The 22,847-nt window shown below is 41.4% G+C and overlaps 1 protein-coding gene across 1 annotated transcript in view; it reads right to left on the bottom strand.

The window, feature by feature from the left end:
- SLC1A7 (solute carrier family 1 member 7) overlaps positions 1-22,847 on the bottom strand; it is a 48,085-nt gene that overhangs the window by 22,971 nt on the left and 2,267 nt on the right. Inside the window, exon 3 of the mRNA XM_018072165.2 lies at positions 10,001-10,216. Coding sequence (XP_017927654.1) covers positions 10,001-10,216 — 216 coding nt within the window. The remainder of the gene's footprint in view (positions 1-10,000; positions 10,217-22,847) is intronic.

The following is a 22,847-nucleotide window of genomic DNA, read 5'->3' as shown; positions in this document are numbered from 1 at the left end:
CTGCTTTCATATATATATGACAGGAGAAACTCCTGAATTCTCCAACAAAATTACTTTTAATTCAAAGTCCTGCTTAAGCCTCAAAACAGGGTAACACTTAAATATATGTGAAAAGCCTATTCTTATTCCAAAGAGAGTTGCTATGTACATATCCAGCTAAATGCAGGCTGGATGGAGACATTTCCAGAGCTGCTTTCCTCTTTCCAGCAGCAGCACATACTTTGTGTTCATGGAGTTGCTGTGCAACCCTGGCTTAGAAAAAACAAATTTTTTTGCTATTTTAAGTGATCATCATATGACATTATGGTCACACTTAAAAGTATGAGGTAGATGCTGCATCAGTAGCATCAGGCACTGAAAGCAGTTGCTACAAAGAGATAATTAATTATCCTTTTTAGGTTAAATTAGAGGGAGAAGAATTTTAATTGAAGAGTAGTAGCACTGTCTAATGATTGAAACAGAAGACTGAAAAGAGGTTGGCCTGCTGTGTGAGAGCAGATGAGCCACAAAAAGGCATCATGTGTCATTTTGGTAAGGCCGGTGCTTTGCGTGAACTGGTGTTACACAGACGAGTTACTGACAGGCAAGAGAGGAGGTTGATGAGCAGCATTTTACTATATCTTCTTTAACTGTCTTGACCTTTCCTCACCTGAGGCAGGTGAGGCAGGTCAGATTAGCAGCCCCTGGCAGGCAGAGCTGGCATTCCTGGGGGATAATATTCACAGCTTCCACCCTGGAAACAACAGCACTAAGCGTGAGGTTGGCTCTGCAAACCCTCCACAAAGCTGGTGATTCTCTGGTTCAGATGTTGAATCTGCAGCCAAAGCAGGACACAGACAACAATCAGCTGTGCTTCACTTTCCTATCAGGGCAGAACCTTCTGCCTGAGCCCTGAGGGCTTGGCTGACACAGGGGGCTGAGTGAGGAACAGCTGGATGGAGCTGGACCGGGGAGGATGAAGGGGATGTTTGTAGGCAGGGGAAGCACTGGAGAGAAAAGATGCTTACTGCTTTAGTATGCTGCATAAGGGAATTCTGCTTCCAGACTGTTAAAGGCTTCATTAATATTAGATCATCTTTGTTTTGTGATTTGAGATGATGGCTGGAAAGGTGCTACAGGAGTGCACAGTGTGGTGGTTGTGCCCTGAGCTGCTTGTGAATGTGAAATATTCTGAAAGAACAGATCCACCCTGAGGAGTCCTGCACAACTCTGAACATGCACCTCACGTAGGAGCCCTGGCTTCACACAGAAACATGAATTTAATTGCTGATGATTTCCACTTTCTCCCTCACAGTCCTAATTAGTAGAATTAAGAACAATTAAGACTGCTCGAGAAAGGAAATATCATATGGTTAGTAGCTAGATTAAATGTTAGACAAATTTGTAGAGGATTAAAGCATTTTGTTTCTTTATCATTCTTTATCCTGCAGGAATTACAACTACCCACTTAATACTAGATACTGGAATTCTCCCAATATTTTTTAATATATTATGCACTGTGATCCAGTCTTTGATTCCAGCCTTACCAAAATTACACAGTTTATCCAGTGAAAGGCTGACCTGAATGTTTTTGCCAGGGCCTCGGCTTATTTTTTATTTTAAGCTGGTTTACTTGGATTGAGAAAATCTAGTATTAGCCAAAATTAAGTTTTGTTAATTAAAAACATTTAAGAGAGCAATTGGTAGATGAGAACTTTAATGGACTACAATAATGAGAAGAAAGTATCAAACTGTCACCTAGAGCTGGGGGATGATTTGGCCCATTTGGGCCAAGATTGGCAGTTTTGCTGCTACTCTGGATAAGGTAAAGATCTACCCACATGGATCTGGTACCAGGATCATGAAGTGAGACCGTGTCTCTACTCAGAACAGGCCCTGTGTTTATCACTGACCTGCACCGAATTAAAGGCATTGCCAGCACTTATAAAGCCATAATTCAAGCTGAGCTAATCACTGCTGTCACCACCTATAAATGCTGTTGTGTTTATTCAATTAGGAAAGCCAAGCAGATAAAACACTTCTAAAGTTCCAGCATTACTTTCAGATTGCTTACACAGAACACAAAATAATAGTGCAGGATACTTAGAGTGATCTGGGATTCATTTCTCTAGTACAGGCAACATTGTCTCTAATCTCAGTGGCACAATTAAATCTAGTGCATAACAGTGAGTGAAGATGATTTAAAACATAGATAAATTTAGGTCTGAGACAAGGATATGGTTGTAAAACAGAAACTGAGACATAAGCTTTCTGGTTATATAAAAAATTAACAGCTAAATAGTGCCTGCCGTGAGGAATAACATTTCCCAGAGCATCTTCTGCTTCAGGAGCTCTGCCAGACAGAGCAGAAGCATTCAACACAGGCTGAAGGGGGAATGTGCATGAAACTTCAGTGTCAGGTCAGTGAACCTTCTCCAGACCTGGGCTGCTGAGCCCCAGCTGGCACAGGGTGGGTGCCTGCCCTGCATCTGCTGTGACAGCAGCACACGCGCTCGGTGACCTACTAATCACTGTCTTTGAGCACAGCCTGCCAGTGGGCACAGCCTCCTCCTTCCACCAGCAAATCTTGGAGGCCTTCCCTAGTTCTGTATGGGATAAGAGGATTCAGATGGAGATGTATCCAGTCAGAAACGTGTATGTGTATGGAATATGGAACTGCTATGGCAATGTGCCTTCTGCAATTTGGAGCCATGGATTTTGAGAAAATCCTGAAGACTTGTATCAAGTACAGACAGCACCTGGTCTGAGCAGCAGGTCTGAGGGTGCAGCTTCCCATTAGACACAGGACTACCTAGTACCTCACACTGCCAAAAACAGGAGGTCCTCTTTCCTTTCCCATTGTCTGCCACAACTAACCTATGAATTAAGACAATTGACCATTTTTATTCCTCTAAATTTCAGCTGCTTTAGGAAGCTGAATGGTGCTAGGAAGTCACTTCTCAGCTCAGGCTATGCCTTGGCACTGCCCCCAGGACGTGGGAGCCCTCTTGCTCTCTTCACAAGGTGGCTGGCTCTGAGAACTACAGTAGAGATAGAAACACCAGCACTGTTAACCTGTGTTCCTGGGACACTGTTGGCTGAATTGTCCACAGAACATTAGCCTGCAGCTGCTGGTACTACAGTGGTGTCTGTTTGACATCTCCTGGATAACTTCTGTTAGAAATAACAGACCGAATTCTGGTTGCAGTAATACTACTGAGTATCTGAAACATTCATTGAGTCCTGACTACAACATCTGTTAACTCAGAGCATTCAGCTTTAGCAGATCTTTTCAGTGAGAAATTAGGCCAGTGGCTCTAAGAGCAGCCCCAGGTATGGCAGATGTTGTTTCCTTGCCTCAGAACACCCCTTCCCTCTGGCATACTCTGTGCTCTGCAGAGCAATCTGGTTTTGCTCTCAGACTCTGATGTTATCAGCACCTAATCCCTGGCACACCAGACAGTCTGGCTGCAGTCTCCCAGGCTGTGGAATTAAAGCCACCAGACTGGCTCTTTGCTACATACGTGTCCTCATAATATTTATTGGCCTATATTTGCACTGGGCATAAAGCAGCTTTGGACACTGCTCTCAAATTTGAACGAGCGTAGCTGAGCTTGCAGGAACATTGTTTTACGGTTGAGAATTTGACAGTATCCTAATATCTAAGCTTTTGAGACCTTACCCCATCACTCTGTACAGCAAGGGTACAGAGAGAGTAAAAATGGTGTCTGAAGAGTGACATGACAACTGTAAAGTTTTGAGGTTTTTCCACAAATGAACAGCACTGTGGTTCCTATTTACTATAGGCTGAGGTCCTCCTCAGTGGCAGTATCCTCATCTCAAAAATTCATTTACTTTTGATGTCCTCTACATGATTTCATGATCAGCTGTGTAGAACCCTGACTACTGTTACACAGGAGCCCCAAATTCTATCCTTAGTTATACAGATATACATCTGAAATACCTTCCTGCTGCTGTCAGGGGGCTATAGCAGGGTTTGCACTCCTGAAAGAGAGGGCAACATTTAATCCAGCAGGACTGAACAAATGACCTGTCACAGGGCCATGGGAGAAAGCATCTTGCACATCAGAAGTCACCTCCAGTGCCTCATCTCATTTCACAGTATCAATCACGCTACCTCCTGCTAAAAGAACCAAAGAAGGCTTTTGCAGAATCAATGAGGCATTTAAATCCTCATTGTGGTGATAAAAAGTATTAATAGAATGCAAAAAAATCACTAATCAGGTCTAAGCCATTTTGTCTTGCTCGTGTTTTTTGAAGATCAGAGCAGAACTCAAATTGTGGAATAATTTGCCAACCACATGAAATTTTTATCTGTCCTGAGGGCTGCATGGCATTGTAGTCCAGTAAGAGAGGGTGAACCTCCTTACCCTGCTTCCTCTGGAAGAAAAGGTCCTGACACAGCCCCAGCAGGGCTATGGCTTTCTAAGAAAATCATTCTTTGGATGGGAAGCACAAATACCTCACATCTTCAGGAATGTTGAAAAGGCTGAGTCACATCAAAGGTAACATGACAGGCCCACGCGTTTCCACCGTGGTTTCAGCAAGGCAAAGTTATCTCATAAAAAGTGTATGTTTACACTGGAAGATGTCCAGACCAATTGTCAGGAGGATGGATGATTTATTCCCCTTCAAGGCTGAAGCTTTCCTAAGGGAGTTTTAACTCCTGGCCCTGTGCAATCCCCTCTGGGACAAAGACCTCCTGATCAGAGAGCAGAATCTGCTTTGTAGTCCATCTCCCAGTATTGTTTTTATCATGGAATGATCTTTTTTCCATGTTGGTTTTCTTTTGTGCCAAATAGGAACCACACATTTAGAGGCTTCAGAGTAATTTTGTAAATACTTGAGGTTCAGGCTCTTGTGCAAATTGAACTCTTAAAAAATTAACCAGAAGTGAACACCTGGTCACAGTGCAGAGCAGTGCTGGCACCAGCCTGGTTTGGGGAGACACGAGAAAACTGGCAATCTGAAATGAGTAAAAAATGGTAGTTTGCCATAAGGGACAGATAAATGTTTCTGTCATAGCACACAGTGGCTTTTGGCAAAAGACACATTGATGTACAGCATAGCTATTTCAAAAAGTATGGGTCATTTAATGCACTTTTAAATATCTTATTGTGTGTACATACAATGCAGTCTTCAGTTGTAAACATTTTAAAATCTGATTTCTTGTACTGCACAGCCTGGACTTTTTCCAAACTACAGCAGATATTGGTTTTCTCCTGCCCCATTTTCAAGAAACACAATTTCAATAAAATAGAATATAGCCATTAGCTTGAGAATGGGAAAGGAAGTGATTTTAAAGAGTGCTCAGGATTCCCATGAAAGCATAAATCCTCTACAGTGTTTATATCCTATTCTTACTCTAAATGGTATAAAAATAAAACCTCTCTTGGTTAAGCCAGATTGAGTTTCTGGGTACCTGCTATTAAATTGGATGCAATCCTGAATATTCAGTGATAAAAGGCTCTGACTTCTCCTTCCAGTGAATTTCAGAAATGTACAAATATATTTGTCGAGGGTTAAGGTGGGATTTGATCCTGACTGAATTCACTGAATTGTTCTATTTGGAGCTTTTGAACTGAATAAGTTTGTGAGGTCATGCTGTTAGACTGGAGAAAAACTGAAGATGTGTGTTAACCTTGCACCTGTCGGTGCCCAGATTTGCAGTCAGCCCTATATAAAACAGCAGGGCTGGGAACCCCAGTTTTCCTGGGATCTCTTTCCTCACGTGAGTGTTTATGGTGTTTGCTTGCTTGTTTTATCTCATAAGCCCAATTTTGCTTCCCTTGGTGACAAATGCAGGTGGCCTGATTTCAGCTGCAGCAGGACTTCCCCTTCTAAATCAAAGGTAACAGATGTTATGGAAGTATTAACTGCTAATGTAAACAGTGTGGCCCTGACTCATAGATCTAGTTTTACAAATGTTTGTCCCCAAATGATAGGCATTTTCTATTCTCCTAGTCAGGTGAATATATGCTACAGAACCAGACAAACCTTATATTTTAAATTGAATGCTATTCCTGTAAGTATATCCCTTTTTGTCCTATTCAATAAAACACTCAAAGTTTGAATTACTTAAAAAAAAAAAGGTATCTTGCCTTTCTTAATTTCTTAACTCACAAGTGGCTACTAAAATTTCACTCTTCTATTTTGGGGGACATAGTACAGCGTTAGTGTCAATAATTCACCCATGAGAAAGAAGGTAAAGATGTGTGTTGATTCATTGCTATTGCTATTGAGGTGCCCCAAAAGCCACAGTCCTAGAACAAGACCCCTAACTAGATCCTGAATGAGCTGGGAATATTTCCTCTGGCCCCACAGATTTCTCTGAACAATCCTCAGTGAGGTAATTTCTTTTCCATATGTTTTTTTTTTTTCTCTAGCTAGGAAAGGAAAATGGCCCTTGCCTACCTCACAGGAGTATTGCACATCAGGAGAATAAATCCATAAAAATTCATAAAGCACCAGGTGCCTAAAGAGAACAAGATGATCCTTAGCCTGAGGATTTATAGCTTTAAATATGGATGAAAATGCACTTTCATAGGCCTTGCAGTGCTCGCACCTGGAGCCTTGAATAAAATTAGGGAAGTTTTTGACATCTGGCTCAGTGTAGGAATAAAGTGGCAGCTAAAGAGAAGCATCCTCAGAGCACAGGTACAAAGGTGAACCATCTTCCACAGCCAGCAGAACCTATATTTGGCTTAAAGGTGGATTGAATTAGAGCAAGAATTCAGACATTTAAGGCCAAAGCAGTGGTAAAGATTTTAGGTATCAATACTAATTGAATGTTGAGAACACTTGTGCTGCAGTCAGTGGCCTCTGTGTCCAGGATGAATCAAGAGGGAAATCGGTAGGGGCAGGGTCACATCCATAGGTCTCTTGTCCCCAGTCTCCGGGGGTTCCCTTTAGACAGGAAGTTTTTCAAGTGCTGCTGTTCAGAGTGGAAAAAAAAATGGTTGACCTGTGGATACAATTTTTGAGGCATGAAATTCAGAATGTTGATGAGATTCTGTATTTCCTGGTTGGTGTGAGGTTTAGAGCCATTTCAGAGTTATGCAGCACAGTGTCACTGTGATCTCCTCCTCAAGTTATATACACTACAGGGTTTATTGATGGTTTGTGGCTTTTTTAACATAATGGACAAATATACAGGGGAAGCACCATCTGCAAAGTAATGCATAATAGTAATAATGTGGTTCTTGATTAGTGTTGCAGGTGCTGAGGATAACCATGAGGGTCTGCCCTAGTTTGTTGTTGTTGTTGTTGTTGTTGTCGTATTTATTGCTGAGTTAGTAGATTCTTTAATTTCTGATTAAAACCATGTCTAAAAGCAAAATCCTCACTCAAAAATTCAAGCAATTCAATTTCTAGCAACATCATTCCTGCCAAAAGTTCCAGACCTGACAATGTCATATATAACATCACAGGAAATAATAAAGTATTTCATCGTTTCAAAGTGGTTTAAAATCTGAAATCAATGAGGATGAATAAATGTATCCCTGTGCCAAGATTCCTACTTTTGAAGTAAACCTCACAATTCTGTCACATATATCATCTCTCCACTTGTACACTCAGTGTTCTTCATTTGCAGAATAGCAGCTGTTTCCTGTGTAAACTTCTGGGCACATGTGCAATTGATAAATCGAGAGGAAATTACTGAATTGAGAAGATAAGCCAATCTGGGCCGAATGAGATGGTCTCCAGCTGTGAATGGAAGTGATTTACCATTGAGCTAAAGGATCAGCTTTTCCAGCTCAAACCAGCAGATACATCACTACATTTAATCCAGACTTCCACAGAGATATTTAGGAGTTTTGCAACTGACTTCAGCAGAGCCAGAATTTCACCCCTAGTGTTTGCCTAGGCTGAAAGCCCATTCCCCACATTTGTGTTGTTATTATTTTTTTATTTAGTAAATGTGGTTATTTCTGTCGTGGAGGAATAAAAACCATCCGTTTGTGCACTGGGGGTGGAAGGATTGCAGCTGTGACAGCTGCTGAGCACGGCAAAAGGAGAGTGAGCTTTATTCTGCCTTTTTAAAAACCTTTGCTGATGACAGTGGCTTGTTGACCTGTCGCTGTTGACACCTGCCCAAAGCAGGGAAGAATTTAAGGTTTTGCAGGCTAAAAAGCACATGCCTGGTTGGACACTTGAATACCTGAAATGTGTATGCAAGCTGTTATCATTTGCTCGAGTAAATGTTGTAGGAAGTGAAATTATAGATGATGATTGGAAATGTTTAGATCAGGACATGGTGTGTTACCTGCAGTGAGGCTCAGTGGAATAAAGTGTTCCCAGATCTCACCACCACACCCCTGATGTACAGGGAGGAGCCAGACAGATGTGATAGATGAGATTATAACTCAGATCCTGGGTTCCAGTCACAGATTTGGTTGTTTTACACAAATACAATACTATAGAATTTAATTTAGATTTTAAAAACCCAAATTACTTTCTGTCTGACTCATCTCCATGACAAGCTTACTCTGACTCTCCAAAGGCAACTGGGCTGGTGTGAGAAAGGGAATGGGAACCTGTGGTGAGGGAGACCCTTCCCAGACAGAGCTGTAAGGTCAGTTTGGATGTGACATTGCAACATATGTCCCACTGTGCCTTTACTTGTCCAGGACCAAGGACTTAGCTCAGCACACCAGAAATGGTCTCCAAACATTGCCACTATGAAGACAATCATTAAGGTTACATTTTTCTTAGATTCTCTTTTACTTATGCTACTCTGTCATACTAAGGGATTCAAAGTTCCAGTAACTTGCTCAGGGCCTTCCTCTTGGTGCAGGAATTACAGTCCTGTATGGAGCAGAAACAGAATAATGTGACTTAACATGATGTCACAGACAGACATGTGTGACTTCCACTGCACATTTCCATCATGGCAAAGTCACTAGGGAGACACACATGCCATGAAGGGGCATCTTCCCATTGCAGATGAAAATGGTGTTTTTTTGGAAAGCTACAAAAGAGGGTGCTCTCAGCTGCTGCTTCATGGTCAAAATCATTTGGCCCATTCACAGTTAGACATTGATAAAATACAGGTGGCCTGGCTAAATGCAACTTGGAGGAGAAAAAAACCCCCATTGTTATAAGCATTTTCTCACAGTTCCTTCTAATTTGAGGTCCTAGTAAATCTAATTAAAGTATTTGTGTGCTGACATGCCGTCAGGGTCAGGAATTTGGGCTTTTGAAAGGCAAACTGTGCAATATTTTTAATTTCAGTAAGTTGAGCTCCAAAGAGAATTCTTTGTGGTTCAGACACACCCTTGGCCTGGAAGCCCTTGCCCACTGTAGTATGAGATCACTGACTTGAGGAACTACCAAACAAAGGCAAACTTGGTCTTTCTGCACGAGCAAAATAAATCTGAGGCACATACTGTGTTCAGTCAGGAAATTAATCACACTAGCACCTGGAATGTTGGGACAAAGAGGGATATTCTGCCAAAATCCAGCAGTGCCCTCATGCCACTCTAAAAGAACCACCATCCCTTTTGCCAAAGTAAAACAAATAAGAAAAAGCCACAAAGCAAAACAAGTAATACACAGCAGGGTCTTTCTAATCATGTCCTTTATCTGGGAGTTGCTACGAGCAGTTGTAAAAGCACTTTTAAGAATTATTTTCTGAAAAATATGGATTTCAGCCCTTATATTTAAGGTTTTGTCTATTATAACCTTCTGGCCTAATTTAAATTGACCACTCTTCTGATGTTAATAATAGATTTGATGTGGAGGTCCACAGGCTACATGGAATTCTGTGGAGTATAAAAGACCTGCTCCAGTGTTGTTAGTTGGTGGCCATTTATTTAAATTTTACTAGAAACAGCCAGTATAAACATCTGACAACCTGAAAATCATCTTCTGAAATTTACTGTTTTCTAAATTTAAGCAAAATGTTCATCCTTAAATTCAGATCTTATTCTCAGGCCATCCTCCTGCAGTTATGTACAAAATGTGCTGTTCAGAAAGCGGAAAGAACGAGTGTCGTTACCGGATTAAGTCCAGCAGAGCATCTGCAGAGCTCATGATGGGCTTCCCGCCCTCCTCAGTGCTCTCCTTCTGTGCTGCTCCACCAGGATGGATAATGGACACCATAATTATTCCCACAATCACAGCCACAAACGTTGTCCACAGGTAGTAAGTGACGGTTATGATCCCTAATCGACTGGAAGTCTTGGCATCCAGGGCTGCCAGCCCAGACATCAAGCTGTGGAAAGGGAACACAACACAAATTGTATCTTGTGCATCACATTAATGCAGCTGAAAGCCTAATTTCCTAATTATTCCAGTCTACCTGCTTCTCTTAGGATTGCCTACACATCAGTGCTTTTAGAAGCTTGCCAGGAACACTAAACTCTACCCTCTGCATCTAAAGGAGTGTTCCCCAGTTGCCATATGTGAATTCCGGGTTACTTGAAGGAAGTTGCAAGCTCAGGCTGCACACGTGGGGATTAAATCCTGTTGGTTGTTCCCTGAAATTCGAGGGACAGTTTTATATGAGCTACATATGTAATGGCTCAGTTCACAGGAGCAGTGGCAACAGTTGGTCAGGAAAACCTAGGTATGAAACTCTACATATAATTTTATAGAATCATACAATAATTCAGGTTTGAAGGGACTCTGAGGGAAATCTGACCAACCTCCTCACCCCTTTGTGTGTGAGTGAGGTAGGACCACAACTTCAAAATTAAAAACACCAAGGAGCAGTTTTGTCACATAGTCCTTTCTTTACCTAAAAGAATACTTTTTTTTTCTTTCTAAATCAATTCAAAGCACAATTTATTTTTGCTTTACCAGGGGGCTTTGAATTGAGATTTAACTTGGAACAATTCTCTGTGAACTCTCCAAAGCATGCATCTCAGGAAAAGTGCAGGTGAAGTAAAATCCTGCATTTACTATTTGGTGTGCCCCACTGTCCAGTTTTCTCATCCAAAACAGACCCATTTATCAGGCCTTTTCTCATAAACATTTACTAAGCTGCACCTCCTTGAATGAGATCTCCTTGACCTCCCTCTGCTGAGGGAGGTTGTCTGGAGCCAATGCTAAAGTGCAGCTTAACCTTTATAGTAGATTTAATGAAATCAAATGGGTGGATTTAGTGTTCAGGTTCCTGCTATCCACTAGATTAATTAAGAAAATGTATTGCTTTTCTGCACTGCCAATCTCTCATCCAGCATGGGTTTTGTTAACGCTGTAGGAGCAGGGCTGCACTGTAGTTTGGGTCATTCAGAAAATGGATCACTGAGAAAGTGAGCATCTCAGTAACTCTCACTCTTGTAACCCTGTTGTTTTGCTCTCATTTGTCATTGTATTTGATAAAAATCGTGCATTTCTGTGTGTCTGTAAAGCACTGTGTACAAACACAGGACCATGTACTAAAAATACAGGAGTAGGAATGCTACTTAGTTCCTTGGAATTTCCCTTGATCAGTCCATACAGAAGAGTAAATATTCTAAAACACTTTTTTTTGATAAAAAAGTTGAGTGAAATACATTTATCTGAAAATAATGTGTCAGTTCCCTGTTAAAAAACCTCTGTGTTGTTATTAGATTTCTAGGACTGATCTGTTCTTGCAGGCTGAGGTTTCACAGGCCATTGAGCCAATTCGTTGCTGCCCAGACTAGATACCTATATTGTACTGGATTTTAGCACTGTTCTACCTCTACCCTAACCTTCCCAGGAGAAAAAAAAAAAAAGAAATAAAAATTAAAATCAGGTTGATTTTCAACTAGCTGGCTGTTTTTCATGGTAATAATTTTCAGTGTTCTTTATAGATCCATTATTCAGGGCAGTGATGCCAGTGGTACAAAGGCCTGAGTGTTGACCAGCAGATCTGTGACTTGTGGACAGGACACCAAGCAGAGTGATCCCTTGGAGAGGGTACTGCTGAGGGGACAGACAACTCACTTCCCTTTTTGGTACTGCCCTGAAGCCACTCCCAGTGTGGTGAAGCCACTCCCAGTTTGGTGAAGCCACACTGTTCCTGTTGCCACTGCACTGTGTTTGTTCTGCAGAACAACAGAGCAGTGAACCCTGTCTTGACTTCTCACCTGAGAAGTGTTTCCAGATGTACTTAGGGACAAAAATCTTAATTAAATATGCCCAGTGGTTCATGTGCCTTTAGGGTTGCTACCTCAGCCACAAGATTTGGGAAGATGCTGTGCAGCTAAAATTTAATCACACCTGGGCTCTTAGGTGACAAATCCTGAGGGAGCTAATAATGAGATTGCTCTGTCTTGGGGATATTCATTAACAAGATCATCATCTGTAATGAGATTATCCTGTCACCAGATAAAGTCATGCTCAGTCCATGCTGTGATGAGAAAGTCCTCAAAAGTAATTAACTATGGAGGTGCAGTGGGGTAACTGGTGTGACAGAAGCATGAAAAAAGGGCTGGGATCAGACAAAGGCCTGGGTTTTCCATGGCCTGCAATGCTCAGTTTTAGGAAGGGACCACTGGAACCAGTTCTCCAAAGGCTGGGCAGTAACACTGGTCGTGTCATTTCAGGTGACTGCTCAGAATCATTTCAGAAAGAAATGCTTTTAACCAGAATGAGACAATAATCACTCATTAACTCTTCTTCATTTGACTTCATATGTTTGATATTCGAAGGAACAAGGCAACAGACATAAAGATTAGGAAGCATATTGATTATCACAGTTATTGTATGAGGCAAGTGATACACAATTACATCACAGGAATTTCCCACTGTTGATCCTGAGCTCTAACATTCACACAATGGAGCCAAAGAATGGCAAGAAAAATGACTTTGCTTTTTTCCTAGGGAATAGGGAAGTCAGGAGGAATAAGCTTCCAGATGGTTTAAATCAAGATCACTGTATCCTGCTCAGGTTTTCCCTTTAAGTCTAATTTTCATCAAACACTCTTGGCTACATAAAAGCTTCCCAAAATTTCCCAAGCTTCTTCTAAGACAGAAAAAAAGATATTCCTATGGATTCTACAACTAGACTCTCGTGAAACACACTGGAATGAAAATCAGCCTACCTTTAATTCTTGTCAAGCCTCAGAATCTGGTTAGGCTTGAAATAACAGGACAGATATTTGATTCATAGAGTAAAGTCATTTGACCTACTATGTAGCTAAGTAGCTTCCACACATATGATTCATGTGTAGCTTCCATAACATGTTTTAATGATTGCCAAATGGACAAAACAGGATTAGGACAATAAAAACCAATCTGCAGCTTTTCTGAATAATTACAGAATATCTCACTTATTTAATTAGTTTAGCAAAAAAAAAAAGTCCCCAAAATTGGAATTTCATGTTCAGAGACCATTTCTTAGGTTATACAGAAAAGAAACTGTCAAGTCTAAAGGAAAGGGGAAGACCTGATCAATTCCAGGACTAATTAAAAATGTAATTTAGTTACTACATTATTTAAAACATTGGTAATTTTTGATGTAGAGAGGAATGGAATTCTTTCCAATATCTTGGAAATCTAATTAGTCCCAGGCAAACAAGTAGCTAAACCCTGTTGAGCACCTCTAGGCTTGTTCTGGCTGTCACAGTTAAACATCAGAGTACCAATGAGGTATTTTATTTACAAATAAAATTAGAACTGTCTATCTTCTCTGCAATTCTCTAGCTTTTTCTCTTACTCTCTGCTAAAAGCACATTTTTTGGCCTGTCTCAAGATCAAAACCTATATCCCCAAAAAGAGAAAATACAAGAAACTGCTGTTAAGACCCCCTTCTGCATGTTTATTTTGTCTTCCTCTCCACCAGAAGCCATCTGGATGTTGCTTTGAAATAGATGGATTATGGATAAAGTTATCAGAAGGGATTAGTGTGATTAGAAAGACATTAATCCTGTCAAGAAGTAATGGTCAAGTATTAACCACCAACAGTTGTTCCTAGAATGATGTTTGTTTTCATTCATCCCGTCCCCTCCCTCCCATTCTCATTTTGTAATTGCATCCGTGGAAAAGACCTTCCTAAGCAAGTTCTCCCAGTGAGGCTGGGAAGTGCCTCCAACAGCCACATTAGAGATGATTATATGACAGTTGAGCATCATGAAAGTGAAGTGCTGCTTCCCTAATGCTGTTGATCAGGCAGGCAGGCTGGTGCTCACCTTTCTGTCAAGGTCAGTGCCTGCAAGTCTCAATATGATAATAATGTGCATTTCCACAGCACAAGCCATTTAATCATCTTAAAATGCTTGACTAATGCAACCTCCTCTCACGCAGGAAAGCAGTATCTCCATTTTACAGATAAGGAAGCAGAGAAATAAAGGCATTTTCTTTAAGGACAAACCATTTACAGTGAAGAAAAATATGCCTGAGGTGATCTCTGTATTGCAGTGGACTATCTCACTTTTCCTTATCTGTGCTATCTGCTTTCAAAATGGGCTGCTTCACTTCCATGGAGCCACCATTTATGGAGTTACAGTTTGCAACAGAGAAAATAACACTCTCTACAGTAATAGAGAGATAAGAAACTTTCTCTGGCTCTTTCTGTAGCTTCATGCTTGATTTTCCTCTTAGTCTCTAGTGTAACTAAAATTATTTCATCAGTGAGAAAGAGGGATCTGAATGACTTTTTCTTTCCACAATATCCTTTTGCTTTCTTCTAACGTGAAAAACACCTGCAGAGCAAGACCCCCTGCCGTGGCTGCAGTAGAGAAGTGATGGTGGTGGTGGTGGCAAGACCAGACCCATCCCTGTCTCTGCTTCACCCTGTGACATGGTCTGCCCTGACTTACAGGGATATGTTACAGCTCTGGTTTTCATGCTCACACCCTGAACTAAGCTGGATTGGGTGTGTGAGATACACATGGGGCATCCCATTTAGAGAGATGAACCCCCTTCCCAAGTATATTTGTGTGCAGTCCAGACAGGCAATAAAATGACACCTGGGCTCTCTATTTTACTCAGACTCCAATACTTTAGCAGACTCCTGATGTACCAACAGGCTGCTGCTGATCTGAACACAGCCAAGGAACTGTCATGGTCCCTTGTAGTCAGTGGAGTGATCACCAATGTCATGTATTATTAAAAGTTTCATAGTATTACAGCATTGTTTTCAAAGGAGTTGAGAGGTCTAGAATCCTCCTGAAGATCCAAGGGGCTACTAAGGCTCATCTCCTTTGCAAATCAAGTAATAGCAAACAGCTTTTTTAAAGTTTAGTTATCTTGATATGAATGAAATGGTGTCTAAGCTCAAAAAAATCCCCAAATACAAAATCAAACAGGACTGTTGCAGCTGTTTCTGTGTGCTTAGATCATCAGTCATAAACAGCACTGGAAATGTGAATTAACTTTTAAGGCCTCAGTATAAAGCTATTTTACTGAGCACAGTGGAAGCTCAAAGGTGTCAGGTGTGATGGAAAATCTGGCTCTTGATCTTCAAGCAACAAAAATATATTAAGATCTCGCTGTCTGCAATACACTTCTTGCAGTGACTGTGTTTAGTTTTACAGCTGGATGCAAGGAAAGAAACCAAACTACATTTCTAATACGTCATAAAATGCAACATTTTGAGATTTTATTTTTTAAATTGCTGTATAAAATAACAGGAGTTTTATTTTTCACCCAAAACGTTGAGATATTTTCCTTCTCATCTAACACTTGTAACTATTAATGACAAACTGACATATATAGGAAAAATCCTGCAATAGGAAATCTGTTTTTATGGACTACTGTAAACAAGGCAGGACTTTGTACAGCACACAGTGAGGGCTGATGTCCACTGGCTGTTCTGTCACCTGCATGTGAGGATGCTGTGATATATCTCTGAGTGCTGGAAGGGATGAACAGTGACCTTTGAGCACTGACTGATAAAGGAGGTTGTGGTATAGTTCGAGCAAAACCCAGGCTGGCTTGTTGACTTTGGCTGTTCTGATAAAAAAAAAAGAAGGTATTTCCTAAATTCAAAGGTCAGGATGCAAACAAAACTAAGTTATCTATTAAATATGCATGTGCAGCTTCACATGGTGGAAAGAGCCAAGAATCTTAATAATACTTGATTTTCTCTTTTGTCAGTTCTTTGAAGTGTTTCTAGATTAAGAAAGGAGTAAAGGGATTTGAAACACAAATTTGGATTATAAACAAATGTCAGAGTTATACAACTGGTTTTCTCCTAAGGAAACAGAGGGAATCCAGCCAGGCCCTCAAGCTCCACATGTCATTCCCATTCCTTTGTGAGACACTAAGTATTTTAGAGCTCTCAGAGGACTACAGAAAAATTCTGTCAAGTCACAAACAGTTCATACCCATTAGTAATCACTTCAGTGCTTTCCACACCCATTCACTCTGTGACCATAGATTTCTGTTGCACATCACTACATCCCTACTGACACTCCCTAAATAATTTGTGCTGAGCTGGCCCAGTTTTGTCATTACAACGTGCACAACTGCAACATGTCATTTTTCACTGGAGCAGTTTGGACCTCTGGGTTGCTCAAGCAAAAGAAAACACCAGAAAACAGTGTCTGACCTGACCATTAGACTCAATATTCCTTAACACAGCTAAGAACATTGATAATTTTCCAGATGATAATGTGGAGAAACTTCTGAAGATGTCTGAGGCATGGAGGAGGGATTCTTAATAAGGTTTAAATAAGAAGCTGAAGCAGTCTGAAAAGAGGACTTTTGGGGTAATCTGACATCAGTTCTGCAATACAATAGCAATATGGAGAATTTAAAGTAGTATAATGGTGTCAAGTGAGATTGCTTTCTGACCAATTCCTCTTCCCTTTCAGTAATCCTTCTCTTCCCGTTTCATCCAAGTACAGTTTTGCTTTTCACTCTGAAAGTAAATATATTTATCCCCTCTCACATCTCTAGAATGACTTTCTCCACAATAAAGACTGCAGATTATATATCCTAGAAAAGGGCTTAACAGCTTGTGTTTACTGAGGTGAAATGTATTTTTATTATTGTCTGTATTACAAAGAGAGATATTGCAGGTAGTTTGGAAATGGTATACTAAACACACTTAATGTTATCACTCAGGTATTCCACAGGTTTTCCATATTTTCCTGTACTAACCCAGCATATTTCCTCTGTTGAGAGAAAGACCTGTTTCCAACTTCCAATATTTTTCTATCACAGGTGAAATAGAGGGAAAGGTCACATTATCTCCAATAATGTGAAGAAAAAAGCCCTGTGTTCCCAAAGCAATTTAATTCTATGAGAAATCCATCTGCTTTAGTGCATTATAAAACATTGTTCTGAGCAGGCCCTTCAGAGACTCAGAGGCAGCATTTTGCAGCTGCTCCTCAACACCTCACTAGATAATACAGTGCATAAATTTGGTTGCCCTTGATTATAGAATCTTAGAAGTGTTTAGATTTAAAAAGACCTCTAAGATCATCAAGCCCAACTGTTCTGCCAGCACTGCCAAGTCTCACTAAACCATGTCCCCAAGAGCCACATCTACTTGTCTTTTAAATAGGCCCCAGTTTGGCAGCTGCACAAGGATAAGAACAGAGTGACTAGTATTTAGGAAATAATGACCAGAGGGAATAGTTTAACTTACACATAGCAGAAAAAAACAAGCCAAACCTAACCAGAAGTTTATATCATCTATCCTTTCCCATTCAGCCTCCAGGTAAATTATGTGAATTTGTCAAGACAACACAGAAAGTACCTTTTAGTACCAGGGGCATATAAGAAGAAATAGTACTGCACATATTGTCATTCTCGTAAAACCAGTATTATTGAGTGAATTAATTTTGGATGTCATCTTCATTTAGATGTAATGATAAATCAGGAAAAAAGAGAGATTTCGTAGCCTTTTGGATATCTCTGTTTTCCTTCTGAATGGATATTATACCGACCATACCAGGCGCTGTTTTATAATCATGACAGAAGTTTCAGATTGCAAATTTCAGTACTGGTCTCTGAGGGTTTGGGTCAAACTTTTCATCCCTAACAAACAATAAGCTTAAGTAGTAAAACAGACAATCTCCAGTCTGTGGTGTATTACCAGTTTCACCTACAGCTGACAACAAACAAAACAACACAAACCACAATCTAACCAAGTCTATCTCACAGTGTTATTTTAACCCAACCCTGGACTCCCAAAGAATATGCAGCTGCTGTGAAGTTATTTAGGGTATGTCTGCACAGACAGCTGCATGAACTCACTGTGCTTTTGCTCTGAGCTCCAAGGCAGGTCTGGGAGCTGTGTGGCCACATTAGTCCTTGGCAGGAGAGCCTGGACACAAAGCCCTGCTTATGTGGCAGCACCAATTCTGGCACGGATCAGCACCAGCATCACCAGCTTGGCTCCCAGGATGAGGGGGTTCACAACTGCCTGCACCCACAGCACCTGCAGCCTGCACCCACAGCATCCCCAGCCTGCACCCACAGCATCCTCACATCCTCTTGCACAGTTCACAGAATTATCAACTCTCCAGATGAACTGATGAGTTCTGAGAGGCAAAGTTTGGGATGGCCCAGTGAGGCTGAACAGTGGCAGAATTCCATCAGAACACAATGAGCAATATTTGTCATTAGTGGGATGTAAAAATGCTACTTTGTTCCCCAAAGCAAAGAGCTGTGGAAAAATATATATGGGGAAAAGATACTATAACGGAGTAGTTTCTAATTAAATACCAGGCTTTAACAGCATGAATAAGAATCACCAACTTGGGAATCTGAGCAGAAGGACGAAGGATTACCAGAACTGATGGCATTATGGACAGGAATCCCCTTAAAGAAACACAGTTCTATATTTAGCATATCATATTTAATTCATCAACAAAACTACAATAGTAACCAATATTTATTACTACCCCCCAAGTGAGCCTTTGAATAAATATAAAATTTTATTAGTATACACTTGCTTGTATCAGGCACAACATACTCAGAGGAACAAGCTTTAGAATTTAAAAAATACAGGTCAAGTCAGTTGTTTAGCTTTAAAGGGAAGAATAGTTCTTTAACAAGGTCTGCACATGGAAAAGGATCAAGTCTTTGCTTCTGATTACTTCTTAAATATCTAGAAAGTGGTCGGTGGTAAATAAATACAAAATTTAATAATCATAATCTTAGGAAAACAAGCAAATATTCCCTGGGGTAACCAGCTGAACAGTTCAAGTCTGCCCTGACAATTCTTTCCCACAAGCACTCTCACTGCTTACTGCTAATCATAGCTATAGAAAACTCAGCCCTGTATCTATTACCAGATAAAAACTTAATCATATAAACAAGGAGGGTGCTGAAATAAAAGGATATAAAGGATATAACTTTCTATTACATATATAAGTAGACATACAGGACAAAGAGAAGTCAGTAGGTTCAGCTAGTGTAAACCTGTGTAAGTCTGGCTTCAGCCTGCTTTTCTGGAGAAGCAAGACTTGTTCAGTCAAACACTGTGTCTGTGAGAGCCCTTACTAATAACATTATAATTAATTTTTCTCTGAAATTACGCAGAGGGGATGGAAGGCTCCAAAAGAGAGAGTTAAGTTCCTGTAAGGTCTGTGAAAGTGTATGTTGAATGCAGGAGAGAAATCATGTGTGGGCTTCTGGTGTTAGCTTGCAAAAGAACCAGGGGCTGCAAGCCCTGCCTCTCCTCCAACCTTCTTCCCAGCTCTGCAGCACACACGGTTTGCACTTGAGTCTGGTGCCTGTGGTGGTTCTGCCTGCCCTGAGCTCTGCAGTGCTGGGAGCCAGACCTGGCCTGCCCTGCGGGCTCACCGGCACCTCCGAACAGAAAGGGAGAGGGGAATTTCTTTTTGGGGTAAGTGCCACAGTGTGGCCTCTCTGCCTGCCACAAGGAATCCATGCCAAACAGCAGCATTATAAATGCCTCAGCAATGCTAAATTTTTCAGTCAAAGTTTGCAACTTCTTCAAAACATCACTCAAAACAAGATACGAAGTTGTAGCAGACCAGGTTTCAATACCTACTTCCCCAAAGTACTGACGTCAATGCAGTTTTTCAGCTTACTGAAAATCAAGTTTCTGGCCATGTGGACACTGCTCAATACAAAGCTGGTAAAGTGAGATGAGGACGGTGGGGCAGGGAATGGGCACAAGGATGGAGATGCTCTGAAGGGAGGTGACAGCCCATGAGTTGTGTCACAGTACATGGTTGGCCTGTACCCGAGCCAGGGCTGTGCCTGGCACTGTTGGCACAGACAGGAGGGGGGCAGAGGCTTTGTATCATCTTTAGCAAGAGTGAGAAGGTATTAGTGACAAAGTTGAGTGCTTGTTCCTCTCCAAGTTTTTTGCATCATGCAGACGCCTGAAGATCAGATTGGATTACTTCAAGCATTTAAGAAGTTGAGAAAGTAAAGTGATGAATAGGTATCCATGGCAATCAACTTGTCCTGGAAGCAGGTGAAGGCATCACATGTGCGTGTGTGTCTGTGTAAGTTTATAATTAACCATAGTGAAAGAGAGTGGAGGGTACCAGCAATCCCTGGGATGCAGGACCCCAGGCCGTGGTACTAGCAATCCCTGGGATGCAGAATCCCATCAGTGGTCCCGGCAGTCCCTGGGATGCAGGATCCCATCAGTGGTCCCGGCAGTCCCCGGGATGCAGGATCCCATCAGTGGTCCCGGCGATCCCCGGGATGCAGGATCCCATCAGTGGTCCCGGCGATCCCCGGGATGCAGGATCCCATCAGTGGTCCCGGCGATCCCCGGGATGCGGTCCCTCGGTGTCCCAGCGGAGCCGCCCGGTGGCCGCGGGCGGTATCTCAGCCCGGGCCTCTGCCCGCGCCGGGAAGTGCAGGAGGTGCCGGGAAAGGTTTAACAAACCTGAGCGGCGGGAACTGTCTGCAGACTCGGCCCCGCGGTTTTTTTGACATCTCCGAATTCTCGGGGCAGGATGCACAGGGAGACACCTCTGCCACACTTGATAAAAACCTGAGATATGTGTGGAAACCTTTTGCATGTAAGGAAGAAAATATCTTATTTGCACTGCAGCTGTCAAATGAGGATTGAAGACACTGTCTCAGAGAGAATCAGGGAACTTCAGATCCCCTGCAGCTGATATTTCAGGCTTGTTGAGGACACCTCTCTGTCCAACTGCAGTAGGAGCTCAGGCAGTGCCTAAGTGTGTAACTATGAATTCAGATCTGGCTCCTCTTCTCTCTCATCTCTCTTAATATTCCCATTCCCAGGTTTAAGAGTAGTATCCTATGTTTATACATATAGTAAGCACTGTACATCTGGTAACTACAGGGTCTAAAATTTTGTAACAGCCACTACTGAGTATCCCCAGGGCAGACACAATCTGTCGGACTGTTTGTCTGATTTTTAAATTTCCATTGCTAACAGAAGTGGCATCCTCTGTTGTGTGGGTACTTGTCATCATCACTGAGAAAAACAAACTATACATGAGACACAGAGGATACTAATAGGTATGAGCAGGGCTAGAGCTCAGGCAGAGGAGGGGTGCAATAAAGATATAGTTATTTCATAGTTGTTCTATGATGCTGTGAAGCTTTTTATGTAAACAGGTAACTGAAATAATATCACCCTCCATCCTTAATGAAGGTCCAGGCCATAACAAAACCAAAAGCTCATGCAGGGCTCAAACTGGCAGGCTAGTGGGTGGTGATTGCTTTTCCAAGATTTTTCTGTCTGTGAGAAAAGAAGAAGTAAGACTAGGGGTGACAGGAGACATCAGAACAGGTATGGGAGCTGTGGGATAGAGCACTTCCAGGTGCTGGGACAGAGTTGGGTAAAACAAGAAACTGTCCATTGAAGAAACAGTCTCAAGTTGTTCAACTGATTTCTTCTGCTTCCAGGGAACTTTTAAAATAAACACCATTCAGAGATACCTGACTATATCATAATTTCCTCATTCCTAATGGATACAATCTGCAAAGTTCCTGTTTTACTCTCTAACTATCAGGTCAAGAGGGAAAGTACACATTTTCAGGCATTTCTGTAAAAGGCTGGATCTGTGCTAGTGGCCTGTAAGTGCAAGATTTTCTAGTCTATTGTCAGTCTTCTGACTCACACAGTTACCATATTTTACTTCTGCTACAACCCTTCAAAATAAACTCTAGACTTGATGGAGTATTTTGCACTCAGTCCTTTTAATCTTCCTTTCTTAGATTAGAAAGCTATTTCTATTTCTTTACAAGTAATTTTTTTCTTTGTGTATATAAGGAAAAACTTGCATTAATTTCAACTAGGAGAGCAATATTTAGAGCTCTTTTCATGGTGCTGTACCTCTGGCTTTTGTAAACAATAATAGAGAGTAATTTAAAAGATAATTTAAATGCCTTTGCTCTGGCAGGACAGGCTGAGAATATTCCAGATCCACAAAGAAATGTAGTTTAAATGTGCATGCAGATTGGTAAAAGTACAGAGCATGGGTTTACTGATTTTATGAAATGGATGTGTGGAAAATTTAATTGTATCGAGTAGTTTTAACTTGCAAACCCCTGACATTTCAGTTTGCAATAGCAAGTGATAGTTTGTTACACACAGAGATGGACTCATACTGTCGTGCAAGGGGAGTTAATCCATTTGAGGGTCTGCAAAGTTTCTTGTCAGGCTCAGAGGTTCACTCCTGACACATCTGTAGGTAACCTGAGCCATCACAGGCTGTGTCAGAGCAGCTCTCCCCTGCTGTGCTGTTGCTCTTCCTGACATCTCTAAAAAATACAAGAGGATCTAAAGAACTACACATTTTAGGGAAGGGCATGTGAATCTGCTCCAACCCTTTTCTGTCCTCCTTACTCCATCACTTCCTCCTGTGAGACTCTTGTTTTCACTGGAAAACTCTCCTTCTACCTCTCAAAAAAAAAATCTCTTGACATGTTTTGTTTTGATGTTGTCTTGCTGCCTGGGACAGAACCGGAGTGAGTCTATGGCCACGTGAACAGTTCCATGCACAGAGCACCATGAC

Source organism: Manacus vitellinus, unplaced genomic scaffold (genome assembly GCF_001715985.3).
Source record: "Manacus vitellinus isolate BGI_N305 unplaced genomic scaffold, ASM171598v3 scaffold_21_pilon, whole genome shotgun sequence".
In the NCBI taxonomy this organism is placed as follows: domain Eukaryota; kingdom Metazoa; phylum Chordata; class Aves; order Passeriformes; family Pipridae; genus Manacus; species Manacus vitellinus.
Note: the sequence above shows the minus strand (reverse complement) of the source record. Positions and strands in the feature narration are given on the sequence as shown.